Below are 16680 nucleotides of genomic sequence, written 5' to 3' on the forward strand. Positions count from 1 at the left end.
AGCATCTTCACAAGGATCAGAAGAAGGAATTGGCCAGGGCTCGGTTTAACACCACGAGCGCTGGTGCTGCTGTGCAGGCCCAAAGGGAGAAGGAAATGATTGTTGTTTGGCAGCACTCAGAAACCTTTGAGAAAAAGGTACAACACCGCATGGCAATTGAATATTGGAAAGGCCTGGCACACAGATCAAAACACGCAGAACCGGCCTACAGCAATAGATACAAAGATAGCTTGTAATTTGATGGTGTTGTGCTCATTTAATTGTGGTGGCCGTGCCTCGGTGATCGCCGAAAAACAACAGACTTTTGCAACCGCGGAGGTAGCGGGACCGGCGAACACGCTTGCGGATGACAGACCGGTCCCCCAGCCCCTCAGTGAAGGCTAAGGTGGTCCAGGACCCGGCCTAAAGACTCGCATATTTTTGCTACAGTATGGTGTCTTCCCGAGCCGATCGACAGCCTGTTCGCCTCCCAAAGCAGATGCAAAAAATACGAGATAGTAGGCGTACTCTTCATCGTTGAATACAAAGATTTAGCAAATCTCATTTCTCTTCTACATCGGCATTTGGTAAAAGGAATACACAGGCTTCTCCGCTATTACGAGAGGGGTGTCTTCCACCAGCCCGGACAACAGCACTGTGAACTCGGATTACATGTCCACATATTCAGAGGTCAGTCTTGCTGCGTCCTTCGCGAGTCGTGGACCATGGGTTCGGTCTTTTTGCCTCGCTCTGACCAAGACGTTCCAGGCCTGTGGGGCCGGGAGCGCTAGTATACAATCAAGGCTCGGCTCGGGTAGCCACGCCGCCATCATGCAATTCGGGCTTAGCTACTTCGTCGTTTCCTGTGTTCGACTGGTCAACCCGTGTGACCGTTGAACAAGCTTCAGGTACACCTCCGCCACGGGTCCTGATGAGACATTTGGGCCGCTCGGGAGCTGTCTTCCGATGGATCGGCTCTTCAGCCGCGGCAGATTGTGGATCCGTGTCTGCAGCACGTAGTATCATATTGGTAAAGATCTTCGTCGCATGTCCTTCGTGTTAATGCGTGGATGCTCATTCAATGTCTAACTATCCCCACCGTCGACTCTCACTTCGAGAGTCCAGCGTCTCCTAGCTGGGCTTATTGGTGAAGTGCTCCTTCGCGTCTCACGCTCGCTTGCGGTTCTCTCGATTTGTTTTCTGCTTCTCGGTGGCCTACCGCTGTGCAATCATGATGATTCCCCTACACTTCATCGCAGAACTCCCCGGTGGCTGTTGCTGCGGTGTTTGCTGCCATTGCAACGATTTCAGTCACATTGCGCCTCTTTGCACGAAGAAAGAAGCGACTCGTCCTGGAGTGGGACGACTACTCCATTGTTCTAGCTCTGGTAAGAGCCTCCAGCGACTGCGCCATGGACGTTGGACTGACACTTAATCAAGGTCTGCTTACTTGGGCTTGTGGCTTGTGATATCGTCGGTACGTCTCAAAATCACTACTTCTCGCTTTCTACAGAGTTAAATTCTTTTCAGGAGTTGTGCATGGTGGCGTTGGCCTTCATGTCACCGATGTAGTGGCTAACTATGGTCCGAAGCCATTGACCATTTTTGCAAAGGTAATCATCTCCCTAGTCTTTATGTATACATAGGAAGATGTGTTATATATTCTATACAGACATTTTGCTGACAAGCCCAAGGACCTTATTGCAGTCCAAATCCTTTGGGCAACGAGTCTCATGTTCACGAAGACTTCGATTCTGTTCTTCTACACGAGAATATTCACGGTCCCTGCCTTCCGTCTTGCCGCCCGCATTATTGGTGGTGTTGTCGTCCTGTGGGCATTGAGTGTTATTCTTTGCGGCTTTCTGCTATGTCGACCATTCGCTTTCAACTGGGACCAAACTATTCCCAACGGACACTGTGGCAATCAAATCCTGTCGTACGAGCTCACAGGAGCATTTAACATCTGCACTGATGTCATGGTATTGGCTCTTCCGCTCCCGCTCATCTGGAACCTACAGATGAGAATGGCCAATAAAATTGGGCTCCTCGGAGTCTTTACTGTGGGCTTCTTCGTGTGTGTTGTCAGCGTCGTTCGATTGATCACGCTCATCCATCTCTCTTGTAAGTCCGACTACACCTCTCTCATATGCCACGCGAAGGTACAATGACGCCGCTTCTTGGATACCGTCTGACGCTCCTAGACTCCGACATCACCTACTCCGTCCCCAACGCACTTATCTGGAGCATGCTCGAGCCCGCCATCGGTATCACGCTTGCCTGTCTCCCCGTCATTCGACCACTCCTTGGATCGGGCTTCAGCTCTCTCTCCAAGAGTAAAAATACAAGCGAGAAGACGCGGTCCAATTTCCAGCAACTCGACGAAAACTACCCCCTGCGTTCCCTTGGCGACAGCAAGAGGGCCATGAACGTGGAGGTGGGGTCGGAACACGGGTCTACCAGAGAGATCAACCTTCCCGAGATAAACGTACAGCATGCTATCGAGAATACTGGACCGCTCGACTCCCATCGGATGTCGCAACGGGACAAGAAGATTACGGTTACCCAGGAGTTTACGCAGGAGTGGACCACGAGGTAACTCTTTTTCGATTAAAGTCTGGTGATGGTGTGTACGATATATCTTCAGGGAATAACGGCGGCTTGTTATCCCTGAAACTCCACGCAATTGGCGTTAGATTGTCCTGGAAGAAAAAAGGGACTCATGAAAATTATCAATACGAAAACTGGCTCGTCGCCAAATTATAAACGTCGTTCGTCGATTCAGTTCCGAAGGCCTCGTATATCAGCGAGTCGTTCATGATGGTTGTGTGGTTGAAGTCGTCGCTTCCACCCTGTACCAATTGTCCATCGCCCAAGACGGCTGTGTACGCTGCGTCCTACGACCCAGGTGTTCCCGCCACCGCATGCCCACTTCCACCCCTTCTCCCATGCACATCCGTCTCGGCCTTCCTCGCATCTTCATACTGCGGACTGTACTCCCCCTCCCCCCCTCGGCCCATAATGCCAAGTCCGCGCCAACATCTTCTCCAGCCCCGCCGCAATATGATACAGCAAATAAGAGTTTCCCGCCGCGAACGGAAAGACAAATGGCGTGAACGGGACCAACGGGGTAACGAATGGTGTCCACTAGCGCGCGTCTTCTTCCTTTAGCCGACACGGTTTCTTGTGGCCCGGGAGGCTACATGGCGTTAGGAACACTGGTGCGAAAAGCAGCCCAGCATAACACAGATACAATTCCAGCTTTTCGTCTCTCCCAGAAATCTAACGCGCTAACTTTTCCTTGAACTTGAGCGAAAGAAATCGGATTTGAGCAATGGACTTCGATTTGAGTTTTTCATGCTCCCTAGATTGTTACATCCAGTCTGGATTTCGGGTATTGCGTTGAAGAAAGCCTAAACGGTTGCAAACCAGTATACGCAGACATTGTCCAGGTACAGCGTCACCCAACAGTGAGATCAATCATGCACCCATCGATTCCTTCTCTATGTATTCCGTGTAGAGCTTTCGCAGCAGGTTGATTTAAAGGTGAGAGATGAAGGTTGGGAGGATGCTGGAGATAGAAGAACATCTAGATATCATCCGCGCTAAATTACTAAGCTTTGTGATATGGCACCCTTCGTCTATGTGATTTTACCAGTAAAGATATCGATGCTGCCTCTTTGATCATGGATTCGAGAACTAACAATTATGAACTAGAATGTTAGAGCTTGAGTGAAGAAATGGGCCCTGTTATTTCGGTCCAGCACCTAAGAGCACGTGCATTTGGGACAGTGAATTCCCAGCAATGTCCTTTGGGCTTCCCTATAGAGTGACTAGCGCGCTTATTCAATTTCTCAAGGTAAGAGTGGAGTTCCGCAGCACCCAATCGCTGTTCTCGTCCAGACCCAATCACCCTCAATCTTGAAGACCCCACCCAGTCCATGTATTCCAATTTGGGAACAGATTCTCGCTTTTCTCATCCAGCTTCCGTAAACCTCTAGCCCCAAGAGAACCCATCTATCCAATCCACACATTCTAAGTCCAGGACCCAGGAACCAGCAATCAATCTTCTCATCTAAGACTAGCGGCCCTCTATCCCCAAGATCTATCTACTATATCCACTCTACCCACAGGAAGCAATACTCACCTCATCTCTAATCGTAGTTGACCTTAAGAGCTACCACAAAGTTAGCATGAACCTTCTAACACGTATTTAGACCAGAAAAACTTACAACAAGGAAACGGCCAATAGCTATCATACTTCTCCGTCAAATACGCATGATACGGCCACTTCTCCCCCTCGAACATCTCCTTTGCCACCTTATGCACAAGCCCCTGCGGGCCCAACGCCGGCCGCAAGCCCGGCAGCCTCGCAACCTCCTTCAGCATCGTCGTCAGCGCCACCCGCGTCATCGGCAAGCCCAAGCACTCATGCGGGCCCGAGCCCAGATGCACGTACGAGTCGATATCGCGCGTTGGGTCGAACGCCTCTGGGTTCGGGAATGCCGCCGCATCGTGCGAGACAGAGCGGAGATTCACGAAGACACGGTCGCCTTCTTTCAGCTGGATCGTGCGGTCGCCGTCCTGGATCTCGACCGCTTTGGCGACTTCGCGGAGGACGCCGGTTTCGCCGTAGAGGCGGGAGCCTTCGAGGAAGTAGTGCATTAGCGTATCGAATGCCTCGTCGGTGTCCAGCTTCGCGAGGGCCTGGACATTGGGCCATTGCTCCTTGCCGAGGGGGTCGTTGAGGAAGAACTCGATCGTCTGGCCGAAGAGCTGGCCTTGGTTCGCGACCATGCCGCCAGCAGTGCCGAGGATATGGCCCCAGACGAGTGTCTTGACATCGAGGCCGGAGTCGAGGAGGCGCTCGATCATGTGCTTGCCGTAGTCTTTGAGGGGGCTGTTGTCGGGCCAGATGGAGTGCATAACTGAGGAGAGGACGCCGCCGTGCTTTATTTCCTCGACGTTGGCCTGGACGAGCTTGCCGAGGAGGGCGGTAGCTTTTTGGGCTTTGACGTGTAGGGGGAAGGATGCGGCGACGTCGACATCGAAGAAGACGAGGGCGAAGACGGCGGACATGATGAGGTAGAGCTCGGCTTCAGTAAAGACACCAGGCTTCTCATCAGTCTTTAGGGGGAGCATGAAGAGCTCGGAGCAGAAGTGAAGATGGGCGAGGTTGCCGACGTCGCGGATGATGTCGACTTGGGTGAAGTCGGCAATCTTAACTGACTTGCCCTTCAGCAGCTTCTTGGTTGTGGTCTCGTAGTACGCCTTCACTTCCGCGTTCCAGTCCTTGGTATACAGGGCGTCTTTCATCATCTTCCGTGACTGGGCGTTCTTGGGTCCATCTCCAGCAAGCATGAAGTCCTTAGCTGGAGATCCCATCAAGAACTCAATGTTCTTGCCCCAAGTGACCTTGAATGTATCTTTGTCACCCATAATTGTCGTAGCTGCCTTATACCCCAGAATCATTTGCGGGTGAGGAGTGAACTTTGGCTTGTCGAAGTCGTATAGGTGAGCCTTGTTGAGGCCTTTTAGAGCTTCCTCCATGGCATCTGGAGTAGTCAATGGGTAGTGAGCATATACCGAGTTTTCCTCGAAATGGTCGGGGAACGCGCGGAGGAACAGTTTGTAGAACACGCAGCCGTTGTCGATACCGGTATCGGTGTCAACTTGTGCGAAGCCCCAGTTCGTCAAGGTCTTGGGATTGTAGTCAAGCGTATAGAACCTGTCGCCCCGTACAAGTGCTACAGCGTCGGAAAGCACAGCACGAGAGACAGTGAAGGGTGGTGTGAGGCCAGCGCCGGGAGCTAGTGGCTTCTTCGCCTCTTCAACAACGATGCCGGGGTAGATTTCGACCTGGTCCGGAGTTTCATAGAGGTTCTTAAGCTGCTGGGCGACGTCTGGATCGGAATTGATGTCCTCGAAAGTATCATGAGGCTTGAGTCCAAAGTATTGCCTGAACTCGTTCAACGAGCAGAGATTCCATGAGCGTGTCTGCTCGATACCGAGAACCTCAATCGCTCGCATCACGGCTGGTACCCTGTTCGCTCCGAAGGAGTTTGCACAGTCCTCCACACCCTCCTTCAAAATCTTGACAAGACCATCATCGGGGTAGGTGCCATCAGCGTTGCGTTTAAGGTCTGCGAATGGCCGTAACTCAGGCTCTTTCGGTGTGGTGTGGTACATGCCCTTCAGCCTGCTGAGAAATTCATCTTTGCCAACAGACTTCGCATCTCTACCAGGGAACAACTTGTCCCACAGGTCCTGTGTCCACTTTTCATCTTTGTCTGAGACGGCGGAATGCCATCGATACACTAAGTTAAACTCCGCCGAAACCTGATTTCCTACCCCAAGTGGAGGACCGTCTTTGATGATAGCGCGAGGATTCAGCTGCCAGTTGCTGTCAGTGCGGTTGAGGTTCAAAATTGTCCGGACGTAGTCGACCAGGACGATGTTGATATAAAGACCGCAGGTGATGAGCCGTCCAGTCTGGAACAGGTCCTCATCATACTTGACCAACTTTGCCTTGTAAGCGTCTGCAGCTTTTGCATCTTTCGGATCTTCCGGTTCGGTGGGCTTTGTGAACCTGCCATTCTCATTAATGGCGGCAAGGTTCTCTACCGTGTAGTTGTGGAATCTATTGAACATGATCAGGATAGCGCCAACTCCCGGAGGGAAAGCTAGCAGACGGGCCTCCGAGAAACAGTCTGGCTTGATCCTGCCGTTGTACTGGTCTTTGGTTCGCATCAAGTCCTGTTCGTCCTGATTGCTACCGTACAATGGCGAAAGGTCCAAATAGGAAGAGGTCAACGAGATCGAGGGATCTTGGTGATCGGTCCGGAACAGGTCATGAATGATGATGGAGGCGAAGTAGAAGAGCATACTCGATATACGGTTAGGATGGAGTTCGTGATGCTTACGGGTCATTAGAGAGTCGAAGACAACGCCGGGGTCTGGGCGGTAAGGTGGTTGAGCCCTCGTCGGCTTTACTGTCCTCGCATAGGGGGTACCAGCTGCGCCGAGCTTAGGGTGTAGTAGGCTCTGGCAATCCAGTCAGTGATCGTACCACGTTGGTTAGACAGGTGCCCACGGACGTTGTTCGAGCCATCAGCTGCCCGGTACTGGTACTTGCCGCCGAGATATCTATTTGAGTCAATTGCCTGCTAGACATATTGGGTACTGGCGCTATGAAATGAAAACACTAACGACTGGGGAGGATGCTCTAGGTCGTTCCACAGTTGCGTAAGAAACAAATTTGTTAGCTTGGTTCGGAGCCCTGAGCCGTCTGGTAGGCCTGCTGCCGCCTGAGAGAATATCAGCAAGCGCGTGGAACAACCAGGGTGCCGTGACATCTACTCACATGGATCAACCCTTCCATCTGATAGGTCTTGTCATCCAGCAACTCTCCAGACATTTTAGTTTGCTGGATATCGATCAGGGTCTTGATGTCAGGAATTGACAAGCGAGAAATGTCAGACAAAGTGCTCTCAATCGTGTGCAGCAGACTACCGCTCGGCTCTTCGGGCAGATTACTACCATCGCCAGTTCCGTGAGGGACAGGCCTCGCAACAGCATTGACCAAACCGGCGGCTGTTCTGAAGGAGCTTCCGATCTTGTTGCGGAGTGCATCAAGCTCGGAAAGCTCTTCCGGCTTAGGCGGTGTGACGCCTGTTCTCATGTCCATGGTGTCTGGATCCTGTGCATGGCGAAGCCACGTCAGCGTGAACATACGAGCGCCTGTCGACTTGACGTCGGGCGGTGATATGTTGCTGGGAAAGGGAGGATTTGAGGAAGAGGAAACCGAGGAAGAGAGGAGCTAAGATAGAGGAAGAGAGGTGTTTAGGAAGAGTTATGAACGTCATCAAGACTTTAATATAAGGTTGAACACGCGGTGACAAGGAGAAGATGACATCAAGTGGCGCAGCGCGGATAAATGAAGATCAAGCGAAGAGGAGAGAACTAGAATAAAGTGATGCAAAATGAAGAGCCATTAGAACTCGTCCTACTCTCATAGTTCGCCATTCCACCCAATCCATCTTGAAAACAATGAAATTGACAAGGCCAACCCGGGAAAGTGCGGAAAGCAATCGTCGTGGACGAGATGTCCCAAAGTTGTTTGAAGAGGGACGATGCTAGGAGAGGATGAAGATGCTTAAGAAATATGTAGGTCGTGGATAAGTTTGTAGGTAGGCCTCAATGGCTGATAGTCAGGGAGTGTGGTGAAACATGCAGGGACTTACTGGGGACGACTACGGCAATTGCGCGCGTGCTCGGTTGTAAGGAAAGAGCAAGTTCTCACGACACGTCAAACAGAGGGTCATACAACAGAATCAGTCCAGAAGTATATGGCTACTAGGGAGAAACCGAAAGCCAAAGACCGTAGCAGTGTATATAGAAAAAGATGGATAACCGGCACGTAAGAAAGCACGACAAGATATCAAGACACACACAGCCAACAGCCGAGCAGCTGGATCTTATAACAACAGGCCGGGCTACCCAGGGTCAGGCGGGAATGGTTCGTCGCCTTGTGCAGCTGCGGCTGAGGGCGAGATGGACGGCTGTCTCAACGCTGCCGCGGAGTGCTGAAGCCAGCGAGCAGCCCAAAATAACGCGAGCCACGCCTCCACCCCGCCAGTCCGCCCTTTGAGATAGCACTGGCGGTATGACCCCCAGCCAATGGCATGCCGCGAGTTGCAACGTCGTTCGAGCAGGCCGCGGGTGGTGTCAGACGGCCAGCTGGGTTGGGTTCTGTCTGGTGGCTCCATCAAAAGAGACCCCACCGGCGTCTCTCAGGGGCCCTCTCCGCTTGCAGCCAATGTGTCCACTGTGCCAGCAGGCGACAAAGAAGGCGTCTGATGCCGGCGGTGCCGCCTGGCGAGAAGGCAGTGATCGTGCCATTTGGAGATAATGGCTGCCAGGGCGATGCAGCGCTTATGCAGGACCGCATCCACGCCGCCTCGACCTCGGTCTGGCCGACGACGACCAATAATGCAATCATGCCGGACCAATTTCAATCGTGACCCTCGTCTACGCTGACATAAGTGCAAAATGACGATCCAATTATGGCCGCGTTGCAGTGGCCGCTTTGGTATTGTATCTATTGCACCATCAAGACGTCTCAGGGCTTGGCTGACAGCATACACCAAGCCTGCAACCTCGTAGGTTAGTGCCAGAGCGCCGGGTGACGGCCCCATTCACTGTTCCGCCTAGCCTACACTCCCTTGCTGCAGCCAGCGGCACCTTGCGGCTGTGGCTGAATCCTCCACCTGCGCGAGAGCGATACGAACGCAGACGTGTGTCGCCCGTCTCATGCTGCTCAGTAGATGCCTGGCAGGATGTAGAACCGCTTCCGCTTATACTCGGCCCCAAACTCCTTCCTGTACCTCATCTCCTTCTTCCGCGCCCACACAGCCATCTGTCCTACCGCCGCTACGGCGAATATGGCCGTGCTGAGACTCCAGTTAACCGACAAGATTCCAAGCCACGCCACCGTCTCAAACATGTAGTTTGGGCATGTCACAAGGCTGAATCCTAGGCCCTTTGGAATCCCCCGCTCTGTGCTACCTGGCTTCCGTAGGTCGCGGAGTGTGAGGTGGTTTGAGAAGTTTCCGAGCTCTCCGACTACGAACATTGCAACGCCCGCGTATTTAAATACAGGGTTGGCCGCTTTTGCTGTGGGTGCGGAGGGCAGATATGTCCAGAATGCGATGTTGACACCGGCCAACAACCAGTAATGTGCGCTGTTCTTGAAGATATTGAGGGCGGGCATTGTTGCCAGCGAGAAACGGTGAACAAACAATGTCTCGTATTCTCGCTTGAGAAAGTGAAGCATTATCATTAACAAGGATATCGTCTGTAGTTCCGATGGTGGCCTGGTGAGGAGAAGGTAGAAAATGGGGTGGATGATGAGAGGTCCTAGATATTCGACGACGAAGACGGTGCGCCAGGAGATTTGCGGCCCTAAATTAAAGACTGTCAGCGTTCAATCTGAGGAAGGAGTGGGTGCTTCTTACCTAGGTCCTTCACATCGATCGTGCTCTTGTTCCTCAGCCCAGTATCTTGCACCGTGACGCTGCTGGAATTGGGTATGGCCGATCCATCACTGCCCTTGGTGATCTTGAGTCGATGGACAGAAATCTTCGAGCTCGCAGCAATCAGCTTGTAGAGTTCCGCTGCGGAGTCCTCGCGACCAACGGTGGTCTCTTCAGGCAAATTCTTGATCGGCTTGCCTAGGAGCAATTGGTTAGGTCATGGCTTCCCAACTTGCTCAGCGCTTCTTACCTCGAGGGCGGACGACCAGAGCTATCGTCGTCGACATCGTGTCCGATCTCGTGTTGGGAGACGAAAGTACGTGGCATGTTTTGGTGGGAGTTGAGCTGCACGGATGACGGCGGAGGCCCGCTAGCGCGGTTTTGGCATGTACCTATGAATTACGGTCAGCATTAGAGACATTCTCCACCTTCATCCTAAGCTAGCATTCTTTCGGATACATAGTCGGCACGGCTTGGAAATAGTAAGCCTTACGCTTAATCATAGGACTCTCGCGATATACACTGAAGTAGAAGCATACTGCGAGTGAAGACCTGAACTAGATATGCTGTTCAATTGAAGCGAATACTCCACTCATACATAGGAGGGACAGGTGCACAATTATTCAATTCAAAACGCCTTGATCTGGGAATAATTCACGAATGATGCTATCCCTAGCTATATACCTAAGCCTATGATGACGTTGAAGGAAGCAATATCGCATGACTAGCACCAGTAATAGTCTACCCACCCAAATCCAGAACCATCGTCTTTGCTACTTCCGGCCCCACACAAGCAACCAGTTCGGCGACTAGTTCTCTCAATGTTTGCGCATTATCTTCATCGCGTGACACATGAATATTATCAGAATCAAGAAACTACGACACGTATTAGCTCTTTCTTCTGTGCCAAGGGTGAAGCCGTAGATGATGAGGGAGTACATACCCCCATCGGAATAATACGCCGTTGCACTTGAAGCGAAATCTTGTCAAGGTCGACTGTTTCGGCGATCTCTTCCTCCGTCATCAGTCCTGGGACCTTGAGGTCGAACAGAGACGTCCCGGCAGCGACTGCGGCAGCGGCATCCGCGGGGAGAGGCAGAGGAAACGGATCTGCATCTTCGTCTAGCTTTTCAGCTTCTGCTTCGGGCGTCTCCTTCTTCAGTCCCTTTTTCTGAGCCAGCGATACATACGACTTCTGGTCTAGCAGACTAGCAAACTCCCCATCGAGAGGGACCCATTCATACGTCTCCGGATCCAAGACGTGCTGGGGTTTGTAATGGCCTTTATAACGCATCTTGACGCAATCGTGGATATAGTAGCCCATATAGTAGTACTTGTATCCCGCTTCAAGCGCAAGCGCGGCTTCGCGAAGGGCGCTCAGTTTCCCGAAACTCCATTGCTCGAAGTCTGAGTGGTAGACAAAGTAAACGCCGCTCACACAATGGGGAAGCAGGTCTAGTACACCCATGGCAATCAATCGTCCGTCCAGGCGGTAACATTGGTGATAGGACCCTAGCGGCTGTTCCTCGGAACCTTCAAGTAGACGTCGAGTGGTTCTCTGGAGAGGCGAGTCGCAAAGGAATCGCTTGAAACCTTTCTCGGTTACTTCGGATGGCTTCTCATGATGGACATTGATCTGGTAGTTCTTGAAGAGCAAGTACTTCTCCTTGCTGAACGAGTCGGGCTCCAGAGTCACTTCAAATTTGTGAGCAGGTTCTGGTGGGCTCTTGATGACTGTGCTCTCGGCCTCGTGGATGGTAGATAAGAGATCGAATCCATTCTTCTGGCGAGCCTTCTCCCTATTTCTTGCGTCAGGTTGCTGGAGACAGATGACACGTTTTTGAGCTTACTCCTTAGTCTTAGGGTACTTCTTCGCTGCCTCCTTGATATAGTCTTCACCGAGAACGTATTTGTTCCATCGATTCACTGCCTGTCTCTGATCTCTCGTAGCTTTGAATGATGATGCTGGCAATCTTTATGCTACTTAGCGAGGCTATATCAGTTGAGGAGCACGGCTGGGCAAACCGGATAGTGTAGTGCGGGCAGCAGTGCCGTCGAACGTCAGGTTTGTAGAGAGTAGTGCCAGATCTAATGGTAACACGTATTAGTGTTCTATCGCTTGTGAAAACTCGAATATCTCTTCGCGCTCAAACGGAGCAAAGGGTGTCTATCGGAATGAATCGGAATGAGAGTGCTTAGGTCCGTACCGTCTCCAACCTCGATCGACTAGCTCCTGATAGTCGTCGACTGTCAATTTCTTTGACAACGCATAGTAGCAAGCGCCTGTTTTTGAGCTGTCAGTTCTGCTGTCATATTGTTCTTGCGTGATCTGAGTGCAAGGCGACTGAGGCTGTCAATATCACATGATGATACAGAGATGCAAAGGCACGAGAGCTCTAAAGGGGCTGCGGCTTTCTTTTCTGTAGCGTCTAGCTCGTATTTGATGCCCTATTGTTTTGAGATTGTGGGTATCGATCGACACAGCTGGACAGCGGGGCGGTCCAGGTCACATGATCGCCATGTGACCGTAGACCAACGTCAACGGCCCCGCGACAACACCACAGCCGGGTTTGGGCGTTGAGCAACATAGAGCTGCGCGACGATAATGACCGTGACACCAAGCCTGCTCTCATGTGTCACGCGAGACTGGCATGGCGTCGGAACAGTGTGGTGAAGAGAGTGGTACGCACGAGACTGTTTGGTCCTCCGGCCAGAGGGTGCGTCCTTGCAATATCCGCAATCCTCCGCCTGATAGCCTAAGGAGACAAAGAGCCGTCAGCATGCCGATGTCCAGCGCGGAGCGAGGTAGGGTGCTGCCTTTTAAGGGTTTGCGCGCGGCGGGCAGTTTGAGCCAGCCATTTCGCACGCGCGCCAGGGCTTGACGATGACTGGAGCACCACGTACCGATCGGTCTCAAAAAAGAAACGTCCCGCTCGTCAAGGGCCAGGGCCTGCATGGCACGCAGTGGGGGTCGCTGGCAGCTGGCGGGGTGCTGGGCTCGAGGGCCGGAGGAGGACGTCGCCAGCCCAATGCTGTGCGGCGGGAAGCGTCCAAGCAAAGGCCCAGCGAGCAGAGGCGCGGGCGCTGCAGGCGTGACGGCGGCGTATTACCAACGGCGGGAGGTGTGCTGGCGGTGCAGAGGAGTGGTGCGGAGGATGGAGAGAGCGCGGCGGCATCAACACCACGACATCGCATCGCAGAATCTCCACGAGGCGGCGTCTGGGTCTGCTACTGGGCCGCGCAGGCCCCCTCCAGGCACTCTCGGGCAGCATCCCACGTCACATCTCGTGCGCCCAGGGCCGTTTGGCTGCCGGGCGCGCAACTGCGGCCATGCAGGACATCAGTCGCCCCCAGCTGCTCGGCCGGCGCAAGGTGGCACTTGGGTAAACCCCCGCTGTTTAGCCTCCCACATTTTCAGACCCTGATTCAACCACGACTAAAACACCTACGCGCTCCACGATGCCTCGACAGCTCTCACGCAGCGCTCTCCAGTATCCTCAGCCCCGTCCCCCGCGGGACTGACGGTCCGCCACGCTCCACGCCCCAGCCCGAACCCCAAGCTCCACCAGCATCCTCCGACACCAACTCCACTGCCCCGTCGTATCTGCTCGGCTTCGCTCGCGGCCTTAGCAAGCGCATCCACACCGCATCCGGCCCAGACTCGAACCAGCAGTCCCGCAGTCCCTCCTCTGCGGCACCCGCCCGCCTCCACCGCCGCTCCTCCTGCACCAGCTTCCTCAACAAAGAAAACCCCATTGACCATGGCCGCCCAGGTGCTGTCCATGGAGGCCCGCACGGGACGTAGCAACCAGCGTAAGTACCATCACGAGACACCCTCTGAATATCGTTCCATGGTGTTGAGCCGTTGGAGTGCATCTCCCAGGTCATCTTGTTCTGTAATTTCCCCTGCTGATGGCTGCCAGGCTACGGCTCCCAGGGCGAGCGCCTCGTCGCGGGCATCGTGCCCCTCTCGACCGACAAATACTACGTCTTGCTCATCCAGTCCACGCGCCGCGGCGGCTGGGTGCTGCCCAAGGGCGGCTGGGAAACCGACGAAGCAACCGCGCAGGACGCCGCGAAGCGCGAGGCCTGGGAGGAGGCCGGCATCGTCGTCAAAATCACATTCGATCTCGGCCTGATCCCCGAGTGGCGGAAACCGGACCAGCTGACCGCCCAGGCCCCAAAGGCCGCCTACCACTTCTTCGAGGGCACCGTGGAGAAGCAGGAGAGCCAGTGGCCCGAGATGCACAAGCGCTCGCGACAGTGGATGACCTTCTCCCAGGCCACCCAGGCGTTGGCAGATAGACCAGAGCTGCTAGACGCGCTGAATCGGTGTACCATGCATCGGTAGTGGCAGCAGCGGTAGTTGGTGGTGGTCGTGCCCGGGGCGAGCTCCGCGGGTCGTTGTCTTCAGTTCCAAATCATGCATGAAGTCATGGTCTTAAAAAGGGATCGGCGGTTTTATAGATCCGACATGTTTTCTTTTTCCGTTCCCGAGTCGGCGTCAGCGGCTGTTCATGGGTCTTCTAGAAAAAAATAGCTTCTCATACTAGCTATACCACTATCAAGACAGCTTGAAGCCTGAGGCCTTTTGCCTCCAAAGTCCCTTACTGCCGTCTCAAAGCTCCAAGTTCGTCCCTTTGACTGATCTGCAAGCTCGATGTGCCGCTTCAGACAGTGGCTGATAGGTGTTGCATATATCGGCATCGGTTTCTCGTCTTTCATTACGAGTACAGTACTAGAACATTAAACTCCTGATACCGTTCTAGCGCCGCTCGAATTGCCTCAAGGAGCTTTCCGCAACCTAAAAGAGGTTTAACTCTATCATTCTAACGGTCTTACAACCTTACCAGGTCACCTCATACAGTGGTAGGAAAGCGTACAAAGGCCGAGCCTATGACCATTGCTCTAGATTAGTGCATTTAAGGTACCACAAGCGATCTCAGAAAGGTGTAAAGGATCTTTCGTCCTAGTACTATAATGCCTTTCGGTGTCCGCGCTGCTCGACAAGATACAACCTGATTACTGGCTTATCGTTTGGCAGAAATTGCTAGTCTACATCGACCTTCGCATTGCTGCTGGTGTTCCAGAAGCCCATGGGGGCACCCCAAACAGTGGTCAACGGATGTACTTAGGCTTTGGCACATGCTGGTTACAGGCTTGCTGTCTGACAGAGATTGCTACTCCAATATCCGCTACATCAACGTTCGTAGCGCCACCGGTATTCTAGAAGTCCATGGGAGTGCCCCAAACAGTGATGAACGGAAGTACCCAGACTTCTGGTCTCACGTGACTAAGTAGTTTTATAGAACTGATCATTTTGAATTCAGTGGAGAGTACTACTACTTGTTTTGACAAGTTGAAAAGGCTCCCTTTTACCCAGTTCCAGGCACCACTTCGCCAGACCCAACTCCACGCTATCCCGCCCCAACAGAAAAGAGAAAACAACTAGACACGATAAAAAGCCACGGTTACGCCTGAAACTCCCCGAGACAGCCCTTTAGTTCCCTGTTGACTGGTTGGGAAATGGCTGATCGTAGGCATATATGCAGCCATACCTAGCACGCATAGTAGGATCGTCGCGGGTCGTATCCCGATTACGACAAGCTCGACAAGACGGACGATCGCCATCACACTTTTCGAAAAGTATAAAGCAAACAAAGCACTTGTTGTTATTCCGTCGAGGTCGAAACGAATAATTCTTCTCCGTTCCCCCCCAACGATTTTTCCTCCACTCGGAGGTATAGTGGCATTGGCGATGAGAGTATCGGCAAGCTACACAGCCGGGATGACCTTTCTCGCAGACAATCTCGTCTCTGAAACAATTTTCGCAGGCGTTTTGATGTACACCCGAACTATGAGCTTGTTTGTAGCCTAGATCAGATATCGGAGGGTGCGTTCGGGCGGACGGTTTAGGCAAGGTCGGAGGTAACATTCCAGATTGCGCATGGCCTTGTTGGTGCTGCGAAAAAGGGAGTGCCGAGGCGGGTAATCCAGACAAACCTGACGCTGGAGCGAGGGAAGACTGCGGAAAAGGGATCGCTGGGAGGATTCCCGAGGCGGGTAATCCAGACCAAACTGACGCTGGGGCAAGGGCAGACTGCGCAAAAGGATTCACTGGGGGAATTGTCGAGGCAGGTAGTCCAGGCGGGATTGAATACGACATATGAGCTTGCGCATGGCCTTGTTGAGGTTGCTGAGCGTATGTTGGGGCCAGTGGTAGAGACAAGTCTCGCGCTGGAGTGATGGAAGATTGCGTGAAAAGGGACGATAGTTGTTGAATCGGGACCTGTGTTTGAGTCTACCATGCAATTAGTCATGGTGCGGTGAGTCTGGCATCACAGACCTCACCTCAGCCGTTGGTGGCATCGGTGTGTGATTCTGTGGTGCCGTCTTCACAGCTCCTTGACCAATTCGCTGGTCCTGTGATGCCGCGGGACGCGACATGGTGTTCAATCCATCCCTCGCTGCACTTTTCCTTATCCCTCCGGAATGATCAGCGCGCGAGCCTTGAATCGCGTCTTGTCGGGTTATGAAGTCGCCAGTAGCTGTATTTGACGAGGATGAAGGACCTGTTGCTCGGTCATGAGTCTCTTGAGACTGGGTATCGTCCTGTGGCAGTGGTGGGGGTATATCCGGCACCAGGCTTGGCGCGTCTTCCTTAGCCCTA

At 53.1% G+C, this 16680-nt stretch overlaps 6 protein-coding genes across 6 annotated transcripts; 2 read left to right on the forward strand and 4 right to left on the reverse strand.

The window, feature by feature from the left end:
- Positions 1–651: 651 nt before the first annotated feature.
- BDZ99DRAFT_571581 (uncharacterized protein) lies at positions 652–2744 on the forward strand (the record flags this gene model as incomplete). Its single annotated transcript, XM_033728105.1, has 6 exons — positions 652–669; positions 1239–1367; positions 1420–1456; positions 1510–1592; positions 1674–2100; positions 2181–2744. 6 exons carry the CDS (start codon positions 652–654, stop codon positions 2573–2575), a joined length of 1089 nt encoding a protein of 362 aa, XP_033575646.1. The 3' UTR covers positions 2576–2744.
- A 1386-nt stretch (positions 2745–4130) lies between these two features.
- On the reverse strand, positions 4131–7663 carry BDZ99DRAFT_477223 (heme peroxidase; the record flags this gene model as incomplete). Its single annotated transcript, XM_033722105.1, has 5 exons — positions 4131–4153; positions 4209–7020; positions 7074–7122; positions 7186–7283; positions 7340–7663. The coding sequence occupies 5 exons, from the start codon at positions 7661–7663 to the stop codon at positions 4131–4133; spliced, it is 3306 nt and encodes a 1101-aa protein (XP_033575647.1).
- A 1395-nt stretch (positions 7664–9058) lies between these two features.
- BDZ99DRAFT_444404 (synaptic glyco protein SC2) lies at positions 9059–10344 on the reverse strand. Its single transcript, XM_033717885.1, has 3 exons — positions 10261–10344; positions 9993–10208; positions 9059–9939 (listed from the first exon to the last, which is right to left on the reverse strand). The coding sequence occupies exons 1-3, from the start codon at positions 10295–10297 to the stop codon at positions 9296–9298; spliced, it is 897 nt and encodes a 298-aa protein (XP_033575648.1). The 5' UTR covers positions 10298–10344; the 3' UTR covers positions 9059–9295.
- A 470-nt stretch (positions 10345–10814) lies between these two features.
- Positions 10815–13191, reverse strand: BDZ99DRAFT_463584 (uncharacterized protein). Its single transcript, XM_033720113.1, has 6 exons — positions 12915–13191; positions 12701–12766; positions 12218–12293; positions 12036–12098; positions 11861–11983; positions 10815–11809 (listed from the first exon to the last, which is right to left on the reverse strand). The coding sequence occupies exons 1-6, from the start codon at positions 12964–12966 to the stop codon at positions 10879–10881; spliced, it is 1311 nt and encodes a 436-aa protein (XP_033575649.1). The 5' UTR covers positions 12967–13191; the 3' UTR covers positions 10815–10878.
- Positions 13192–13771: 580 nt separating this feature from the next.
- Positions 13772–14361, forward strand: BDZ99DRAFT_389805 (uncharacterized protein; the record flags this gene model as incomplete). The annotated part of the gene is made up of 2 exons (XM_033715657.1): positions 13772–13823; positions 13934–14361. 2 exons carry the CDS (start codon positions 13772–13774, stop codon positions 14359–14361), a joined length of 480 nt encoding a protein of 159 aa, XP_033575650.1.
- Positions 14362–15323: 962 nt separating this feature from the next.
- On the reverse strand, positions 15324–16358 carry BDZ99DRAFT_37572 (uncharacterized protein). The gene has a single exon (XM_033714994.1). It carries the CDS (start codon positions 16174–16176, stop codon positions 15511–15513), a length of 666 nt encoding a protein of 221 aa, XP_033575651.1. The 5' UTR covers positions 16177–16358; the 3' UTR covers positions 15324–15510.
- Between the last annotated feature and the right edge of the window lie 322 nt (positions 16359–16680).

The sequence above is a fragment of the Mytilinidion resinicola genome, assembly GCF_010093595.1.
Source record: "Mytilinidion resinicola strain CBS 304.34 unplaced genomic scaffold BDZ99scaffold_11, whole genome shotgun sequence".
Classification (NCBI taxonomy): Eukaryota; Fungi; Ascomycota; class Dothideomycetes; order Mytilinidiales; family Mytilinidiaceae; genus Mytilinidion; species Mytilinidion resinicola.

Bases quoted from the DNA above. Each gene is read 5' to 3' on its own strand.
- BDZ99DRAFT_444404 (XM_033717885.1), bottom strand. From the start codon at position 10,297: ATGTCGACGACGATAGCTCTGGTCGTCCGCCCTCGAG. The intron at 10,209-10,260 runs GTAAGAAGCGCT...AATTGCTCCTAG, and splicing joins TCTGGTCGTCCGCCCTCGAG to GCAAGCCGATCAAGAATTTG. The intron at 9,940-9,992 runs GTAAGAAGCACC...TCTTTAATTTAG, and splicing joins GATCGATGTGAAGGACCTAG to GGCCGCAAATCTCCTGGCGC.
- BDZ99DRAFT_463584 (XM_033720113.1), bottom strand. From the start codon at position 12,966: ATGCAGGCCCTGGCCCTTGACGAGCGGGACGTTTCTTTTTTGAGACCG. The intron at 12,767-12,914 runs GTACGTGGTGCT...TTGTCTCCTTAG, and splicing joins TTCTTTTTTGAGACCGATCG to GCTATCAGGCGGAGGATTGC. The intron at 11,810-11,860 runs GTAAGCTCAAAA...CGCAAGAAATAG, and splicing joins AAGTACCCTAAGACTAAGGA to GGAGAAGGCTCGCCAGAAGA.
- BDZ99DRAFT_37572 (XM_033714994.1), bottom strand. From the start codon at position 16,176: ATGTCGTATTCAATCCCGCCTGGACTACCTGCCTCGACAATTCCCCCA.